Below are 20,188 nucleotides of genomic sequence, written 5' to 3'. Positions count from 1 at the left end.
TGACATGCACATGCATCCTACCTGAATAATGATGGTGAGGCTCTGGAGGGCTTTTTAAGGAGGCTGAGATTTCTGAAATTATAGAGAAGATTGGCATTTTAATTACAGGGCTGGAGATAAATACATGCTTATGAATATATTGCCTTCAAAGTTATTATCGAACAGGTTAATCGGAATGGCTCCTCAGTATTTGAGAAAGATTTCCTAATATCCTTTAACCACATTATTGGGCATGGTATCCTGACAGCTTCCAATCATCAATGTAATATCTCCAAACATATTTATATGGGGAATTGAAGAAAGACAGGTAATATTAGCCTCAAAGATGTATTTCCTCCGAACCAATTACACCTCTGGGTTGCAGAAAGCACTGGGCTGCCCATCACACTTCATGACATCCCAAAAGCACAATTCTCTGAGCTCCCACCAAGATGCAGTACCCATATAAAGACATTATTAATACCAAGTTATTAGCAGTCTACTTCACTGACCTAAAATGACAATAAAGTGATGAAAACACATTAAGAGGCATATACCAGAAACAAAGGAGGGGGCGGAGGATATGACACCAAGGGACTTGTTCATGGGGACCACTTCCTGCAAGTTTAACTGCTTCTCTTCTATCTCCTCAAGTCCTAAATTACAAGTCTCTGGAGAAATCCTTTGCAACAGTTTTGCCATTTCATAAAATTAAAATTAAAGTAGAGAGCCTTAGTCTCATGGTGGTAACTGCTTTATACCTAGTAGAGTAAGCAGCATAATGAGCCCAATTTCACAGATCTCTCTGGCTTCTTGTTGCTGGATAAGGAAAGGAACAAAAATCCCTTCCTTAGGGGGTGCTTAGTATAAAGTAAGATCAGCAGAAAGGACCCTTTCTTTTGAGTTCATTCAATAACAAAAATTAAAAAGTATTCAGCTCCCACTATAGGTCATGCTAGCCAAGACAGATGTGAAGAAGTTATGGCTCCCGCTCTAGAAAAGAGAAAATGAGAAATACTAGGAGCCAAAGACATGTAAACTATAGTCACAACCCAGCTGGCAAAGTAATATAATAGATGTGTACACAGGCTTTATGGAACCTTTATAGACAAGCAACGTGATATTCTTAAAGAGCATAGCCATCTGAATCTGATAATGCTGAGTTTCAATCCTGACTCATTTAAGGAGCTGTGAGAATTTGTTCACATCCATTCAGCACATATTTACTCAACACCTACTATGTGTTTAAGAGAAAGACCAGTGTAAAAACATATAAAGTCTCTGGCTACCTTCTAATGAGAGGAAAAAGAAAATAAATAATTATGTAAATATATAGTGCATACAGTATTTTATATATATAAGGGACTAATTCCTTATATATGTATATATAAGGAATTATATATATATATATATATATATATATATAGTTAGTTAGTTAGTTAGTTAGTTAGTTAGTTAGTTAGAGGGCTAGAAATTGTGAGAATCAGAGAGGTTATTATTTTAAGGATGGCAAGTCAAGACCTCTGTAATAAGGTGAAATTTGAGCATAGACCTGAAGGGAGAAATAGGTCATATGGAAAACTGAAGGGTATTCCGGGCAGAGGTGACAGCAGGTGCAAATGTCCTGAGGCAGGACTACGGAGAGTATAGTCAGAATGGACTGTGCTGACAGGAAATGGAATTGGAGAGTTGGAGAAGAAGCAGCAGATCAACAGGGCTTTGTAGACCACGTTTGGACTTCACTTTTACAGAGTGAGATAAGATGCCATTTGAGCAGAAGTGTGACTCGATCTGACTTTCGATTTAAAAGTGTTATTCTGGCTGGGGTCTGGAAACAGACTGTCAGAAAGCAATAGTTTGGAGGTAATCCTATGATCCAGGAGGGTATAAAGAGTGGTATGTGGAGGTAGCAAAGTGATCAGTTTCTTGATAAATTTTGAAGGATTTACTGATGGTTTGGAAGTGGGGATGTGAGAAAGCAGGAGTCAAATATGATGGAGACTTTGGCCTCAGTCATTGGAAAGGTGCAGTTGCCATTTCATAAGATAAGTAAGGAATGTGGCATGTTTTGTTTGAGATACCTTGTAGACACCCAAATGAAGGGGTAAATAGATAGGTGGTGGTATTCTGCATGGCAGAAATGTTGAGTGAAAGAATGAACATGAGCCTGGAAATCTGGACGAGGGCCAAGCTGTCAAGAGCACTGAAAACGACTAAAGGGATTTGCAGCCTATCCTGTAGGTAACGGGAAGCCACTGGAAGCTTCAAAATAGGTGACAATTTATTGTTCAGAAAGATAATTCCAGTGGGAGCATGGGGACGTGCAAATGGAGAGAAACCAAACAGAATGCTAACATAAAATGGAGGGCAAAACTTTTTATATAGGAAAAAAAATGTTAGAGGCCCTAAGGCAGAAGCTGTGGGGTAGAGCAACACAGGTTCTAAGGATGGGGCTGTGGGTAGTACAGAGGCAAAGCTGATGGCTGAGATGGGCAGAGTTGATGACTGGGAAGGAAAGGCATTGCACATGAACTCAGAGTCCCAGTTTGGGTAAAGGAAGAGTCAGTGATTAATGACAACAGTCAACAAAGTAATACAATTAAGAACAGCCTCAAAGAAACTTCAAAAATGGATAAAATGGTCAAGGATGTCAAATGCTGCAAGTTCCATGAGGTCTAAAAAGAGGTTGTGTGATTTAGCAGCTTCAGTCATGGTGGCCACAGACACCAGGCAGGGAAGATGATAACGTATTTTCATTAATTTGGAGGTGGACAGGAGTGGCAGTGTGAAAGTTAGGTAACATCAAGAAAATGGTTATTTCTTCTGTATGGAAAATGACTTAAGTGTGTTTGTAGTTGGAGGAGAAGGACTGCTGCACAGAAGCTGCTGGAAAACAGAGTGGGATGCACAGGGCCATGGAAGGGAAGGAGCCCAATCCACATCACGAGGTCAAGAACATGGAGAGGAGCTCATAGTCTATGGTAGAATTTGGGAACAGCCTTGACAGTGGCTTTGCCAGGGAGTCATCTCACACGACCCAGCCCTACTCAACCACAGAGTCCTACGGAGGCCAGGCAGGAAAAGGTGTCCACATAAAGAGGAACAGCTCTTGGGGCAGCCCCAGTGGTTCAGTGGTTTAGTTAGCACCACCTTCAGCCCAGGGCCTGATCCTGGAGACCTGGGATCGAGTCCCACATCAGGCTCCCTGCATGGAGCCTGTTTCTCTCTGTCTATGTCTCTGCCTCTCTGCCTCTCTCTCTCTCTCTCTCTCTCTCTCTCTCTCTCTCTTTCTCTCTCTGTTTCTAATAAATAAAATCTTAAAAAAAAAAAACATGAAGAGCTCTTCAGGAGTGATATGTGAAAGAGTGATGGTAAGAGTTGTCCAAGAGTCAAAACGAGCTCAGTGGCAACACCCTCACTGATGGAGAACACTGGAAAATCACTGTCAGAACTAGGCAATTAAAAATATCTGTGAACAAGACCTCAGTCCTTATTTACATGGAGAAAGACAAATCAACTTTCTACTTTTCTACTGAAAGTTCTCCTTCATACACTAGACAAAAATCTCATATAGAATTTCAAGAGCTATGAAAATCTAGGAGAGCGAAAGTCACCATCAATAAGTTGAAAAGAATAAGATCTTTAAATATAAAAACTTACTGTCAGCTGCATTTGAACTTCTCAACCTGTTTGAAAAATTAAAGTTGTTTAGATAATGCTTTAAATTTTTCAATGACCAAAGAAAGGAAAAGTAAGTGCAACAGTAACAATACAGCATCTATATGTCTGTGTGTGTGTGTGTGTGTGTGTGTGTTATTTTTTTTGAAAGAAAAGTGTCATTGGACCCCAATCTCTATCAGTAGAGAAATGGTTTACAACCCTACAACTATTTTCATAGAAAAACGAGCATTGCATATGTGTGCAATTCACTTAAAGTGCATGCCCTAAGCTAACCAGAAAGCAGTTGTTGGATTTTGTTTTTAATTAGCTATATGAACACAAGATATATATAAGATTTAACTGTGTTTGTGTTGTTCTGGATCAATTAAACTAAAGGGTTCCTGAACTATGCAAAGCAGATGCCTACAAATGAGTCTGCGAATGTCTCCGGACAAGCCTGCAAATCAGTTTCATTAGCCCACGTGGCTCCTAAATGTTGGCAGGCTGAAATTAGCTCTCTGCAAATTGTTACTTGCCCTGCTCAAGTGCACACGTGGCCATGGGCAAGTCTGAATAAATGTGTTCAAAGAATATCTCTGGTATTGAAGGTCCTTAGGGAAGAGAGTACAATTACAATTATTGTTTAATTTCATGCTGCAATAACCCACTACTCTGCATGAGCACAAACTACCAAACCTCTGGGAGGAGAGAGTCATGTGCACTTGAAGTCTAGAGGCAGGCTTGCACAGAGACCTGCCTGGATGGGAGTTCCAGAAAAAAAGTCCATCTCAAATAGAGCTGGCTGCAAACTCCAAGTCATGTTCCACCTACTTGGTATCAACTGGCCCTTCATACAATAGATGGTTTTGAATTCTGCTCCCATAGCCATATGGACAATTTGATGATATAACTAGAAAAGTCCAGAAAACACTCCAAATGAAATGCAATAACTTTGCTTGGCTGGTTTTCAAACTTTATTGCTCTGAATAAACAAAATTCCAGGAAAATACTCCAGCCTCCAACCATGTGAGTTTGCTAGCTCCTCTCTCTTTTGATCCCTATCTTCCCTTTGGCTTAATCCTCAATGGGTTCTGCTTTAAAGACAGACACTTCGAATGTTCATGAGAAACCAAAAATAAAAAAGATCAACCTCATAAACTAAAATTAAAAATTTGAAAAAATAATCTAAAAAGAAGACTATCAGGCCTTCAGTCTTTTTCCTTAGGTCAGACAGATTTGTTCCTACTCTTTAATGCAAATTTCACAATCTTTTCTGTCAGAAAAGATAGGATACTCATTATTCCACATGTGCTTTTATTTTTGACATTGAAAAGGCAAATGGTTAAGCTGCTGTGGTAGAACATGTTTCATTATATTCTTAAAAGGCATTTAAGGGAGCTCTTATTGCCAAGAGACGGGAAAACTTGGAGAATAAATTATTTTCCTTCTGGCTGACAAAAGAAAAATATTGTCATTGGAAATACTTTTCCCCCCTATTTTTCTGACCCAATGAAACCTTTGTTCCAAATAAGGTTAAAAAAAAATAGCAGCCAAGGATACTTAAAACACATTTAAAAATACTCACAGGGAGTTCCTAGGGAGGTTAGTGCTCCTAGAGTTCCACAATGAATTTTTGCTCAGATCCTAAGAAAAAGGGAAAGGTCATTAGATGTTCACCCAACAGTCTCCAACCCCAGAAATACATTTGCAAAACACATGCCTTGGAGGTTTACTTCTTTTTTTGACCCTTCCTCCAGCTCAATATTTCTCTTACTGGACGCACTCAACTCAAGTTGGAAAGATGCATAATGTTAGCACAATATCTGCATAATTCAGTGTGTTGACTGACTTTAATAGAATGAAATTGCTTTTATGGGGACATCATAGAGAAAATGTATTTTATACAATGATTTTTGCAGAAATGAGAGTAAACAGTTAATGATAAAAAAAAGAAGGGATGAAGATCTAAGTTGACAAGAAACATCAGTCATTATATCTCTATGTCCTTTGTCCAAACATTGTTGTTTCAGTGGATGATTATTTAGAATAACATTACTTTGAATTTATCATTCTATTTCCTGTTTAGATTCAACTGTTACTCTTGAAACCTACTATATTCCACGTATCACTCTAGGCATTTGCTCTGGTGTTATTTTGTTATCCTCAAACAATAGTCTCAAAAGGATGGCATTAGCCCCATTTTAGAGATACAGTTAATGAAGCTCAGATGTTAATTAATATACAGAGCTCTGAAACCTAGCACATGGCAGACAGGTTCTTGCCTCCACTCACTTGCAAGCAGTCTTACATTTTATTTTCAAAACTTTCCACAGATAATACTCATGAGGTTATTAACTTCATACATACATAAAAGTAATGTGGATAGTGTTCCCAAGTTCATAGAAATAATGTTCAAACCAAGACCAAAATTAGATTTTTGGGGTTAGTTTAACTAGACCACGCTTCCCACATGGTATATGGCAGTAAAACAGGCACATACTTGCGGATAGTAAGGAAAAATGACCATAAAATCAGAAAACCTCAGTGTCGGAGGGTCCTTTACCCTGCAATGCCCAAAGCCCCTTCGACACATCTGCAAAGAGGTTTGCTCAGCCTGTTTGACTAACCACCCTAAGCAAGGAACTTACTACTTCCAGAAATAAACCATTCCATCCTTAGAAAGTTCCAATTGCTAAAAATTCCTCCTCAAATTGGGCTGAAATCTGCCTCCCTGTAGTTTCTATATGTTGACTCTAACTCCGCCTCTTAACACGTATTGAAAATACCTATTTTTCTCCCACATGGCAACAGTCATATATTTCAAAACAGTTTCAAAAATTTCTGAATTATTTATCTTTCATGCTAAAAACACCCACCATAAATTACTAGGTGGACAGATAAATTGCATGGAGAAAAACAACAAGGAAAGCATAAAGGTTGTGTGTGGGGGGGTGGCGGGCAGTGTGAGGGGAGTGAAAAAACTGAACATATATGCAAAGCAAGGATTAAATGTAATACCAATAAAAAGTAGGAGCCAATTAAGGGACGTAAAGGTAAAACAGACATGGTCAAGGAGTTAGAGGAGTATGTGCATAAATTTTTTTTAATATCAAATAAGTTATTTTTACCTCTTGAGACTGCTTTAAATAATCACTGACTTGTATGGCATGCTGTTCCTTTTCTTTAGTTTTCATTTTCTGATATAGAGAGGGTTCTAGACCTTGTTAAAAGAAAGAAAAAAAATTAGAGAATACATAAAAATGTGTTACATTCAAATCACATTCCTAAATAGAAAGATCTGAACATAGTGCATTCATCTAAATTTGAATATAGCTTCTTTTTCTCTTTTTAGCAAGTGGTACCAAGATTCTTTTGTCCTTTTTTTTCTCAAGTGGTTGAAAGCTATATATCCTACAACATTTCTATTCATCAGTAATTTCATGTGCATTTATAATCATTTATGCTCCCTAATCAAAGTCAAGAATTAAATGATCCATAACTTGAATCCTCCCTGCAGAACACTTTTACCAATTCTTTTTACATTCACCTTCTCCTGCACCCTATTGTCCATGCTTTATTTAAAACACATAAAATGGTCATTCCAAATTGTTAGAAATCCTTCCTTAACAATTGTATCAAGCATCATAGTAGCCTACTTGAAAAAATAAAACAAAACATAAGCAAAAGATAGAAAAGATTGCCAGGAGATGTGTTTCGTTTTCAGCTCTTTCTTAAAAAGGAGGCAAGGATCATTATTGTCGTTATTTTTCATACTGGTACCTATAAAATCACAGGCATGCAGTAAGTGCTCAATAATAATTTTTCAATTGGATTAATTCTGTGAATAATGCTATTAAGAGTCCTTGGCTAAATGTAGGGGGTACCAGTAACTTTTTTCTCTAATTATTTTGTGACAAAAATACACACACACACACACAAAGCGCAAAAAAAAACCTATTGGAAAAAAAAATCACAAAATGTCATATGATATTTTTGAATAGCATATATATCATATGATCAATATGGTTTTACTGAGAGCACAGAATTAAAATTAAGATAAAATATTTATAAGAAATATTATTTTTAACTTCCTTTTCATAGTTACATTCCTCAGAACTTTTTGTATTCAGGAAGAGCTACCTGACAGCATATCACCCAACCCTCAAAATTTATTTTTAAATTCTTTTTCAATTAATTCGTAACTGAGATACACTTCAAAAAAAATGAAATTCTTATTCAGAGTGTAGTTCAAGGTAGATACTGGGCCTCCTTATCTCCTCAGATTAACTTGGTGCCTGGAGTCAGCCTATTTCCCTACATCTTCTTTCCCATTCTTATCATCAGACTTGAGATTCTTTCCCCAAATCCCCACTATCACCTGCATCTTTCTCTATTCGAAAGTCATTAGGAAAAACTTCAATAACTTGGGAGTGGAGGTTGAGTGAAATGGGTGAAGGTGGTCTCAGGTACAGACTTCCAATTGTAAGATAACTAAGTCTCGGGGATCTAATGTACAGCATGGTGACTATAATTAACAATATTGTATATTTGAAAGTTGCTGAGAGAATAGATCTAAGAAAGTTCTCATTATAAGAAAATTATAACTATGTGAAGTGATTACTGTTAACTTATTGTAGTAATCATTTCACAATATATACATATACCAAGTCATTACATCTTACGCATAAAACTAATACAATGTTATGTCAATTATAACTCAATCAAAAAAGAACTTGAATAGTTTAAGACATAATAACTTAAATATCAGTTAAACTATTTATAAAAATATAAAATATAAATAAACATTTATAAATAAATACATTTGCAATTGGTTCTAGAATCATATCTTTAGACATAGGACCTGATTTATTCAATATTACAGGCTCTCATAAACTGTGATTTAAGGCAAGACAATTGAGCTATCAAGTCATATCTGTAGGTTAAGGGAGTTCTGAATAATTTAATTTTTAATGTCTCTTTCAGCTTAGAGTCCACTTGATTTTCAGTGATTTAACAGACAATTGAGTATTTTAAAATATAAATTTGGGTTTTTCAACTGTGGCCCTGACATTTTGGGCTGGATAATTCTTTGTCAGAAGGAAAGACACTATCCTATGCATTGTAGGATGTTTAGCAGCATCTCTGGCCTCTAGCCATTAGAGGTCAAGAATACCTGTACCTCCTTTAATTGGCATTACCAAAAATGTCTTCAGACATTGTCAAATGTCCTAGAGAAGAGAGGTGTAAGGTGTACAAAATAGGCAATTGGTTGACAACCACCAAGCATAAGACAAAGCAAGGTTTTAAAGAAGCATAATATCATAAATTTCAATACAGTGTCTATTTGTACCTTAGTTTTAGTATTCCAAATTATTTTAAATATTTATGAGTCCTGATCACATAGCTCCTCCTGTTTAAAAATTAGTAAAAGGGAGCGTGAGGAAGGTGGTGATGAAGTATAAGGACCCTAGGCTCACCTCTTCCCAAGAATACAACTAGATAATTATCAAATCATCCTAAATACTCCAAAAATTGACCTGAAGACCAGCAGAACAAACTCCATAACTAAAGGTAGAGAAGAGGTCACACTGAAGAAGGTATTTGCACTCATGTAATAGAAGCATTATTCACAATAGCAAAGAGGTGGAAACAACTCAAGTGTCCATTGATAGATGAATGGATAAACAAAATCTGGATACCAGTTGCATTCCCTCTTGCCATGGCAGCTATGGAGGTGTCCTGCAGAACCCCATGTTGAACATGATAGAGCTACAACATGGATAGAACCTGGGTCCCTGTATCCCTACTTGGGAGGCTCCCTGTCAAATATTTGCATAGGGCTTTGCCTAAGTAAGAATAAACCTCAAATGTGGGAAAGCAAATAAAATAATTAGTAAAGGTCTCTTATTGTTTAACACAAGAAGTTCAAAGTTCTGACCATTGCTCCCAATTCTGACCATAATCTGGCTTTATCTCACTTGTCGAGTCTTAGTTCACATTCTCTTCCTACCTCATAGTTTTCATTCATAGCTAGTTGATCATCTTTTCTCCTTTACAAACACCATTAAGGGATATTTGCCCATGGAATAAATACTATATGTCAGTTGTAATAAATAACCAGCCACAATTCATCCTGCTTTCTGTGTAAGGGTCCATATCAATGTCTCATGAACCTTAAGAATTTATAACATTAGATCACCCCACTCCATACATCAGATTAAATGAACACTCCCTGAGCCAGGTTTAACAGCTCTGGATATGAAACTATCTAAACCTTAATTTTTCCTCTCTGGATCTCAACAACTATTCCATTAAATGAACAGAAATTGTGTCCTTTTCATAAAAATTAAAAATCAAAAAGTTATTTTTCTAAATGAATGTTGCCTCCCTCTCATTCTCTCATCTCTGCTTGATAGAATAGTTAGAATGGCTAAAATTAACAAGACGGGAAACAACAAATGTTGGTGAGGATATGGAGGAAGGGCAACCCTCTTACAATTCTGGTAGGAATGGAAGCTGGTAAAGCCACTCTGGAAGACAGTATGAAGGTTGATCAAGAAGTTGTACAATTGCACTACTGGGTGTTTACTCCAAAGATAGAGATGTAGTGAAATGAAGTGGCAGCTGCACCCCACTGTTCATAGCAGCAATGTCCACAGTAGCCAAACTATGAAAGGAGCCAAGATGTCCTTCAACAGATGAATGGATAAAGAAGATATGGTATGTATTTATGTATGTGTGTGTGTGTGTATCTGTATATATGCGTATATATGTACACATCTTTTTATTCATTATTAGGAAGCCTTAGAAAGATGAAGTCCTATGGAATTACTAAGTCAGATCTAAGGCTTCCTAATAATGAATAAAAAGATGTGTACATATATACGCATATATACAGATACACACACACACAAAATGGAATATTACTCAGCCATCAGAAAGGATGAATATCTACCATTTACATCGATATAGATGGAACTGGAGGGTATTATGCTAAATGAAATAAGTCAATCAGTGAAAGACAATTATCATATGGTTTCACTCACATGCGGAGTATAAGAAATAGTGTGGAGGATCATAAGGGAAGGGAGGGAAAACTGAATGGAAAATAAAAGAGAGGGAGACAAATCATAAGAGACTCTTAACTCTGGGAAACAAACTGAGGGTTGCTGGAGGGGAGGTGGATGAGGGGATGGGGTGACTGGGGTGATGTGATGAGCATGGGTGTTATATGCAACTGATGAATGACTGAACTCTACATCTGAAACTAATGATGTACTATATGTTGGCTAATTGAATTTAAGTTTGGGTGGTCCAGGAGTATCATGAGGAAACTTTCTCACAGTTTTTGAGATCCAAGAGTCTAGACTGTTACATACTTATCTGATTAAATTTGGACACTGTGAGCCAGTTCTTGCTGCAGACCTCTTCTTCTGAGATTTTATTTTCTCCTGGCTCTGAATCCAATTGGTCATTTTGAGAGCAGGTGTCGACCGTTATGACCTGGAGAGAAAGACACTTGTTGGAACACAGTGACATCAACCTGAAAACATTTTGAGTCATTAATGTGACTCATAGAGGTACTATGGTGAACAGCAGTGGTTGTTAACATTGGCTGCGCATTAGAATCACCTGGAAATCTTTGAAAATTTCCATTAGTCAAGCTGGCAGGACACAAGCACCCATGATTATTCTTTGTGGTCATGACTGAGAACAAGGGTGGGGGCAACAGTCGTCAAACTTGAGTGTCCATCAGAATCACTCAAGGCAATGCTAAACCACAAATCACTGGTTCCCACCTCCAAGATTCATGATTCAGTAGGCCTAGAGGGAGAAAGAATCTTGCATGTCTAGCAAGTTCCCAGATAATGCTAATACTGCTGATAGAAGACCACAATTTTAGAACCAGTGGCATAGAGCAAAAAACCATAAGGCTTGGATCCAAAAAGGACTTGTGTTGGAATTCTAGAGATCTATAACTTTATGTGAACTTCGATAAATGACTTAATGTCTGTGAGCCACTTTCCTTTTGTCATTAAAATAACAGATAATCAACACTAATGGCTGCCATATGTACTAACCGAAGACAGAGAAGAAATGAGATAAATTGACAAAATACTAAGCAATAAGCAAATGCAAGTTATTAGTACCCAAGCCTGGTTTCAATTTCTAGTTAAATTCTGGCCACTTTAATGATTGCAAAAAAACAAATCTAAAAAATTTAAAAAAAACTTTCATTTAAAAAAAAAACAAATCTATTGAATTCATATTTTGTAAGATTCCAGCAACTCATATCATTTTCCCTGAAAAAGAGTCTTTACAAGCTAAATCTTCCCCTGCAAAAAAAGGTAATTTTACATAATTTTCTTAATACTTTTCTCTTTGCTTCTGCTTCTCATTCTAAAAAGAGCTGAGGTGCTTTAAAAAATGCAACCAGATTATTATATGGAAAAATGAAGCAGGGCATTAAGATCATGAAAGATGAAGTCCTATGGAATTACTAAGTCAGATCTAAGGCTACTTAATAACGAATAAAAAGATTCACTAAATGAAAATGTGAACAGAACACTTTGGAATTTGTGAGATATAGCTAACACAATGATTAGAGGGAATTTTATAGCACTAAATGCCTGTATTAGAGAAGAAGACAGTCTAAATCAATGACCAAAGCTTCTATCTTAACAAACTAGAAAAAAAATAGAGCAAATTAAACCCCAAGTAAACAAAACAAAAGAAATAATAGAGCAGAAATCAATGAAAGAATATTCAGAGACAAATCAATGAAACCAAGTACTGGTTCTTTGAAAAGATCAATAAAGCAGATAAGCCAGTAGCCAGACTAATCATGAAACAAAGAGAGAAATACAAATACAAAATATTAGAAATGAGAGAAGTGATGTCATTACAGACCCCACAGACAATAAGGGAGTAAGGAAACAATATTATAAATACTATATGCCAATAGATTCAACAACTTAAATGAAATGGACAAATTGAAAGATACAAAGTTCACTCAAGATGAATCAGATAACCTAAATAGTCCTATCTCTATTACAGAAATTGAATTTGTAGCTAAAAACTTTCCCACAAAGATGATTTCTTTGGTTAATTCTACCATTCTACCAAACAATAAAAATTGAAATAGTATCAATTCTATACAAACTCACCTAGAAAATTGAAGAGGGAACACCCCAACTCAGTCAATAAGCCCAGCATCACCCTGATACCAAAACCAGACAAAGACATTACAGGAAAAGAGATCTATAGACAAATATTTCTCAAAAATACAGATGCAAAAAATCTTATTAAAATATTAATATTACTTAATATTCTAAATAGAACTTCTGCATTATAAAATTGATTAATATAATTAGTTATATTAACAATGAAAAGGAAAAACCATCTGATTATGTCAGTAGGTTCAGATAAAGCATTTGACACATGCTAATCTCTATTAATGACAAAAATTTTCAGAAACTAGGTGTAGAAGGGAAGTTAACTTGATAAAGGGCATTTACGTAAAAAGGTATAGCTCGAATCATACTTATTGGTAAAAGCCTAAATGCTTCCCCCCTAAAAGCAGAGACAAGGAAAGGTTATGTACTATTGCCACTTTTATTCAATATTTTACTAGAGATTCTAGCCAGTGTAAGAAGGCAAGAAAAATAAATAAAAAGTAAAAAGTAAATTTAAAAGGTGAAACTATCTTCATTTGTAGATAACATGACCACTTATATAGGAAATCCTATAGAAGCAACAAAACTTACTCAAACAAATTAGTAAATTTAGCAAGACTGTGTGGTATAAAATCAACATTTTGAAAATATATTTCTAGGGGCACCTGGGTGGCTCAGTTGATTAAGTGTCTAACTCTTGGTTTCAGCTTAGATCATGATCTCATGGGTCATGGGATCAAGCCCTGTGTTATGTTCCACATTCAACAAGGAATCTGCTCAAAGACTCTCTCCCTCTGCCCCTCCTCCTACAGCTCACATTCTCTCTCCCCCTCTCTCAAATAAATAAATCTTTAAAATATATGTATTTCCATATACCACCAACAAAAAATCAGAAATTTTTATAATTGCATTTATAATAAAATAAAATATATTAAATACTTAGGGAAACATCTTTAAAAACATGCAAGAACTGTATATTGAAAACTACAAAACACTGCTGAGAGAAACTGAGAAATATCTAAATAATTAGACATATCATGTTCATGGAACAAAAAACTTATTATTGTTAAGATGCCAATTCTCCCCAGGTTGATTCACAGCAATTCCACTCACCCTAGTAGGCTTTTCTGTAAAAATTGCCAAAGTGAGTCTAAATATATGTGGAAATGCAAAGAAACTAGAATGGCCAAAAAACAAAACAACACAAAACAAAACACCAAAAAAAACAGAACTTTGAAAAGGAAGAAAAACTTTGGCAGGCCCACATTATATGATTTCAATATTTAATATAAAGTACAGTATTCAAGATAGTCCAATATTATCCTAGACATAGATAAATGGAATAGAATAGACTCAAATAAATCCATACATATTAAGGATATACATGGTCAATTAATTTTTGACAAAGATGTCAAAAGGTAACTCAAGAGGAAAAAGACAATATTTTTACCAGAACATGGTGGAAAAGTTGTTATTTGTATTCAAGGAAAGGAGAGAAAGAGGAAGGAAGGAACAAAGCAAGAAAGAGAGAGGAGGAAAAAAGGAAAAGAAGGAGGGACCTCAATCCTTACCTATCATCATATACAATAATTAACTCAAAATGGGTGCTAGACCTAAAAATAAGAGAAAAAACTATGAAACTTCTAGAAGAAAACATAAGAGAAAATACTAGTGATCTTGGGTTTTGCAAATTTTCTTAAATAGGACACAAAAAGCATAGACTATTTAAGGAAAAAAAAACAAATACTGGACTTCACCAACATAAAAAAAAAAAGGAAACACTGCAAAAGATATTTATGAAAAGTAAAAGGCAAGATCAAGAGAAAATATTTGCAAAACACATATCCAACAATGAACTTATATCTAGAAAAACTTCTGACAACTTAATAAGAAGACAACCCGATTTTTAAAACAGACAAAATATTCAAATAGACAGGTCACCAAAAAAAAAAAAAAGAAAAGAAAAAGAAAATGGATGGTAAATAAGCACATAAAAGACACCGTGCAGCACTCATTACTACAGAAATGCAAATGAAACACCATGAGATGCCACTAACTACCCCATACTATGGCTTAAGTTAAAAAGACTGAGCATACTAAGGATTGGTGAGAACGTCGACCACAGGAACACTTACAAACTACTCCTTATAAACTGGTGGGAATGTAAAATGGTACAGCCACTTTGAAAAACAGTTTGGAAGTTTCTTCTAAAATTAAACAAATACTTACCATATGACTCTGACATTCCACTCCTAAATATTTACCAAAGAGAAATTGAAACATATGTCCACACAAAGCCTTGTGCACAAATGTTCATAACAGCTTTGTTTGGAATAGCCCAAAACTGAAAATAACACAAGTGTCCTTCAACATGTGAGCTGATAAATGAGCTGTGGTGTATCCACTCTGATGACTCTTAAATTTACATCTTCACTCCTTCCAGTACAGTGCCATTTTATAGTGTGCCTGGTGCTTTAAAAGTCAGAGAAATCCAACAAAGATAGGCTACTACCTCAATCGCCAACAACACAAAAGACACTTACTGGCACCTGTAGTCCTTGTGTTTTCTTCTTTTTCTTTGACGATCTCTTATCCTTGATTAGCATTTTTGTTTTGATCCATGCTAACTGCCCTATCTCTGAGGATCTTGAAAGATCTGTAAGGGAAAAGGTTAGCATGAAAAAGTTTAAGATTGTGCAGGAAACCATTTGGTTTTTTACAGGCCATGGAGAAGGGGGAGAATGAGGATACACTCAGAGGTCATCTTTTTAAAAATAATAGCAATGCATAAAATTTAATAATTCAAGAGCACATTTTTTAAATAAAAAAATAATAATTTCACTTCTTACTTTTAATCTTAGAGATCTTCAGTTTGTCCTCCTTGTGGAATCTCAAACTATGACTCCGAGTGAAGGGCCTATCTCTGCGGAAAGGATTGATCCAAAAGGATGTGTTTGGCTGTAGCCATGGTCCTACCTCTGAGCAGTCACTACTAGGGGCCAAGCTTGATGAATTATCAGATAGGGATCTGGCCCGGATCTGCCTCTGGCCTTGGCCACTCTCTTTAGAGTCACTGTTACTCGTGGAGGCCAAGCAGGTCTGCCATTTTTTCTTGATGCTAAACACACCAGTTTCATCACCTTCTGAAAATGCCCAGTTCACATATCCACCTCCAGTTCCCATGCTCTCTACTTGGGAGGGGAGGGAGGTCACTTGCATTGGCACAGATGTGCAAATCAGAGTGGGGAGACTTTGCTCCGCCTCGTCTTGTCTGGCCGGTGTCTGAGCGATTGACCTGTACCGTGCCTCGGGTTCGGCCACTGAGCCCTGAGCTGAGACAGCTGGGGTCTGCCAAGTCAGATGAACAGGCACTTCACCCTGGGGGACCTGTTCAGTTGCCAGCACCTTTGTACCTGCTTCCATGGATGCTCTGAACAGAGGCAAGTCAGATTCTGCAGAGAAAGGAACTCGCTTTAGATCAGAAGGGACCAAGAGAAACTGCCCTTGCCCATGAAGGGACACCCCAGGAGCAACTATAGCAGTTTCTGTTTCTTGCTTTTCCTGCTCATCTCTTATATTTGAAGCCTCTCTCAGATTGTCTGTGATCTCAAGAAGGGGCTCCCTCTGTACTCTCAGGGTGTGCTGGCCTCTGGCCAGGCTCCGTAGCAAAGAAGGAGGCATGCTATAATACTGGTATTTCTTCTCCCCAGAGACCTCCACGCTGCCTAGAACCCCTGCACAGATGACATTGCTCCAGCTGTGGGGAAGTTTTCTGCAAGTAGAGTGTTTTCTGCTGGCCAGGAGAGCCTCATCCTCTTGTAAGGTGTCAACAGCAGAAAGTACTTTTAGGGTATCCACTGTCAGGGCAGAGAGGTCCTGCAGATGTCCCACTTGGCTGTCCAAGGACAGTAAAGAGTCCTTTATAAAGGACACTTTTTCATTCATTTCTTTCAGTTGGAAGTACATCTCTGTAACCCTGATGGTAAAGGGAGAGAGAAAACCAATAAACACGTTAAGCCAGTGGGAACTTGCCTGGCTCTCCTCCTGTCCTATTTCCATCTTTTGGAGCTGCCTCAGCCTAAATGCTTCCCCAAGTTGGGTGAGTCTTCTGTCTTCTCATCTCAGGTGACCTCACGCCCTCCTATAATTCCCACTATTGCCCCAATGAGGAGACATGATACGTCTCCTTTTCTAGCCCTTATTTCTCTAACATCTCACAACCATGTTTCCAGCTTCCTGCTAGTCATCCCTCCAAAAGTTCCATGCATCAGCTCTATTGTATTCGTTAATACATTCATTAATTTACATGACAAACATCCCCAAATCTCCTAGTGACAAGCACTATGCTATTCTGGATAGGAAAAAAAGATCTGGAGGAAGAAGCCAGAATGAGAGGAACAGAATTTAATGTATGTAAATATGTAATTAGAAAATAAACGTATAGATCTTAAAAACAATCCAAGTCTACAGTTCAAATAGGCTTCCCAAGCTTCAAACAAAACCCATTTTAAGAGACCTACATTCTGAGAAAGCCTGTGGCAAATTTTTGAAGTCATTTTGAATACTTTAACTCAACATTATAATGTCCGGCCATTGATTCATGTAAAAGCAACGCAAGATATTTTCAGCTGTGAAAGTCAGAAGTTAAATTGAAAATAGAATCTAATTAAATGGAATATCTGATTCAGAGACAGGGAAAAGAATGAAGGAGATGTTGGTTAATATTATCTGTCCATCTGTAAAAATTTCTGTATCAGGATGGGTTTTGTGCTCTCCATCCCAAAAGAAATAGGTTGAAGTCCTAACCACCTAGTACTCTTAGAATGAGACCTCATTTGGAAATATGGTCTCTACAGAGATAACCAAGTTAAAACAAGGTCATTAGAGTAGGCCCTAAGCCACTATGGCTGATGTCCGTAGAGAAGGAAAATTTGGACACAGTGAGAAGATGAAGTGAATATACACAGGGAGAAGCCACCCTATGACTTCAGTGATGTATCTATGAGCTCAGGAATATCAAGGATTGCCAGTAAATGTCAGAAGCTAGAAGAAGCAAGGAAAGATTCTCTACTAGAGTCATCAGAGGAAGCATGGCCCTACCGATTTCTTGATTTTGGATTTGTAACCTCCAGAACTGTGACACAATTTATTTCTGCTTTATTTCTACTGTCATAGGACACCCAATTTTTGATACTTCCTTATGGCAGCCCTAAGAAACTAATACAGCTTTCTAAGCTTTACAATACAACAAATTACAAAATACATCATGTTTGGTTACATAAAAACAAACTCATACACATAAAAATATAAAATTTTAAAATAAGCAGTAAGTTAGAAATTATTCTAATAAATGTGATGTTTGTATCCCTTAATAAATCATAGCTTTCACAAATTGTTACAGAAAAAATTACAAAGACTCCAAAGGACGTGAACAGACAATTCACAAAAGATAAAATACAAAAGATAAAGAGACATGGTAAAAATATTACACCTCATTAGGCATGCAGGAAAATGGAAATTAAAACAATGATAGATTCCTCTACATTGTAACAGTATTTTTTTGTTTAGCCTAGCAAATGATTAAAATAACTAAATGGTGACAAGGCTGCAACATTGGGACATTCAATTAAGCAATGTACATAAAGAGACTATGATTTCACTATGCTAACGCAGACAGATACTCCTTGCGTTATGAGATAGAATATTACGCAGCCATTAAAAATCATACTTACATTGTAGAGTGTAATTTCCTTTGGCTATTTCTGATGGTAGGCATGGGGATGTGTATGTCTGTTATGTTCTATATTCTATGCTTTTAAATTTGGTATAAAAACTTTGTAAGTTGAGAAACAATAGAAGTTAAAAAATATTTATAAATAACAATTATTTGAAAAGTATTTTTGGTGTGTAAAGGTGGGTAACATATAAACTTGTATAATTTTTTTAAAGATTTTATTTATTTATTTTGAGGGGGGTAGGGGCAGAGAGAAAGGGAATCTCCAGCAGACTCCATGCAGACCACAGAGCCCAACGTGGGACTCAAATCTCATGACCATGACCAGAGACAAAAATCAAAAGTCAGATACTTCACTGAGGCACCCAGGCGGCCCCAACTTGTATAATTTTAACTAAAAATATATGGAAGACTAAATGGAAAAAAGAACAAAATGTTCACAGTGCATTCTGACTTATGACATTTTTTCTTTCTTTTCTTTCCCTGTTTTATTCTTTTATTTGGATAAGTGATATTCTGGCCCAATTCTCAATAATGAACATCTTTGATAAACAGAAATACAGGGTGGGGGGAAAAACCCAACCCAGCAAGGGAGGGAATCTCATCAACAGTTTCATGGCTGACATGACCATATGCAAAAATTAAGAATGATCCCTGGTCTTACGTGGAGCCTGGAAGAAGCAGTGATTATGCTATAAAGGACTTAGCATTCAGCTGCAGAAGCACTCCCCAACATAGTGTGAGACATCCCTCTCTAGAATGTATCCCAAGTGGCATGGATTGAGAAATCCTCCATTTCTTCTTTCTGGGAGCTTGGCAGATAGGAATTAAAGAACAAAGAGGCTGATATTTTCTGTGTTAATTATATCGTGGGTAGGACCCTCTCTTTCTTACTTCTGCTATAGAATTCAACTTCTGTAACTAAGTAGAGGCTTAATAAATGCTTCCTGACCTTCTGGAACCTGCAAAACAAGAATTGGCAGAGACGATGAGGGAAAGAGCACAAAATATATGTATACTCCCTTCCAAATATGCTTAATTAGAGCCTCTCCATTTAGTGCAGTGTTTCATCTAATTCAAAAACAGAACAGTCTGAACAGCAGTAATGGAGGCTCATTAAGTTCCATTAGCAGCAGTCACATCAAATGGATACAATAGAAACCAGCAACTATTCACAGCAACAGGTAACATTCGACAATAGAGACTGGTTAGACAAATAACCTGGTCACCCTCACATCGGGTTCTCTTGCTTATTTTTTTTCCCTAAAGCATTATGTCCCATGAGACATATTTTAATCATATTCCTCAACCACCACCTATGTTAATTTAATCTAGACTTTCAGTAATTCTGACATGTAAAATAAATTCTTAGAAGTTTAGTTTCCCCTGAGCACAATCTGAGGGTGGGGGGAAGACCAGTATAGTTATTGTTTTACTGTGGGTCCTTGGAGAAGATGTTTTAAAATAAGATTATAAGGAGTGTAATTATAATCATCATGATAATTGTAATATTCTCTGAGTGCTCACTAGGTGCCAGGCATGTTACAAGCCTCTATAGTATTATTTTATTTAATCTGCATAACAACCCTATAATGGAGGCATTCCTATTACTCCTTTCATAAAAGAGATTAGTTCATGT

General features: G+C 36.7%; 1 protein-coding gene across 5 annotated transcripts in view; it reads right to left on the bottom strand.

The window, feature by feature from the left end:
- The window catches only part of TRPM6 (transient receptor potential cation channel subfamily M member 6), a 155,187-nt gene that overhangs the window by 23,181 nt on the left and 111,818 nt on the right, over window positions 1-20,188 (bottom strand). For all 5 annotated transcript variants that reach the window (XM_041744711.1, XM_041744710.1, XM_041744712.1 and 2 more), the window contains 7 exons: window positions 15,665-16,791; window positions 15,359-15,471; window positions 11,019-11,142; window positions 6,768-6,859; window positions 5,225-5,283; window positions 3,640-3,665; window positions 22-72 (listed from right to left, as the gene is read on the bottom strand). In XM_041744711.1, coding sequence (XP_041600645.1) covers window positions 22-72; window positions 3,640-3,665; window positions 5,225-5,283; window positions 6,768-6,859; window positions 11,019-11,142; window positions 15,359-15,471; window positions 15,665-16,791 — 1,592 coding nt within the window. The remainder of the gene's footprint in view (window positions 1-21; window positions 73-3,639; window positions 3,666-5,224; window positions 5,284-6,767; window positions 6,860-11,018; window positions 11,143-15,358; window positions 15,472-15,664; window positions 16,792-20,188) is intronic.

Source organism: Vulpes lagopus, chromosome 2 (assembly GCF_018345385.1).
Source record: "Vulpes lagopus strain Blue_001 chromosome 2, ASM1834538v1, whole genome shotgun sequence".
In the NCBI taxonomy this organism is placed as follows: domain Eukaryota; kingdom Metazoa; phylum Chordata; class Mammalia; order Carnivora; family Canidae; genus Vulpes; species Vulpes lagopus.
This window is presented reverse-complemented; position numbering and strand designations above follow the sequence as displayed.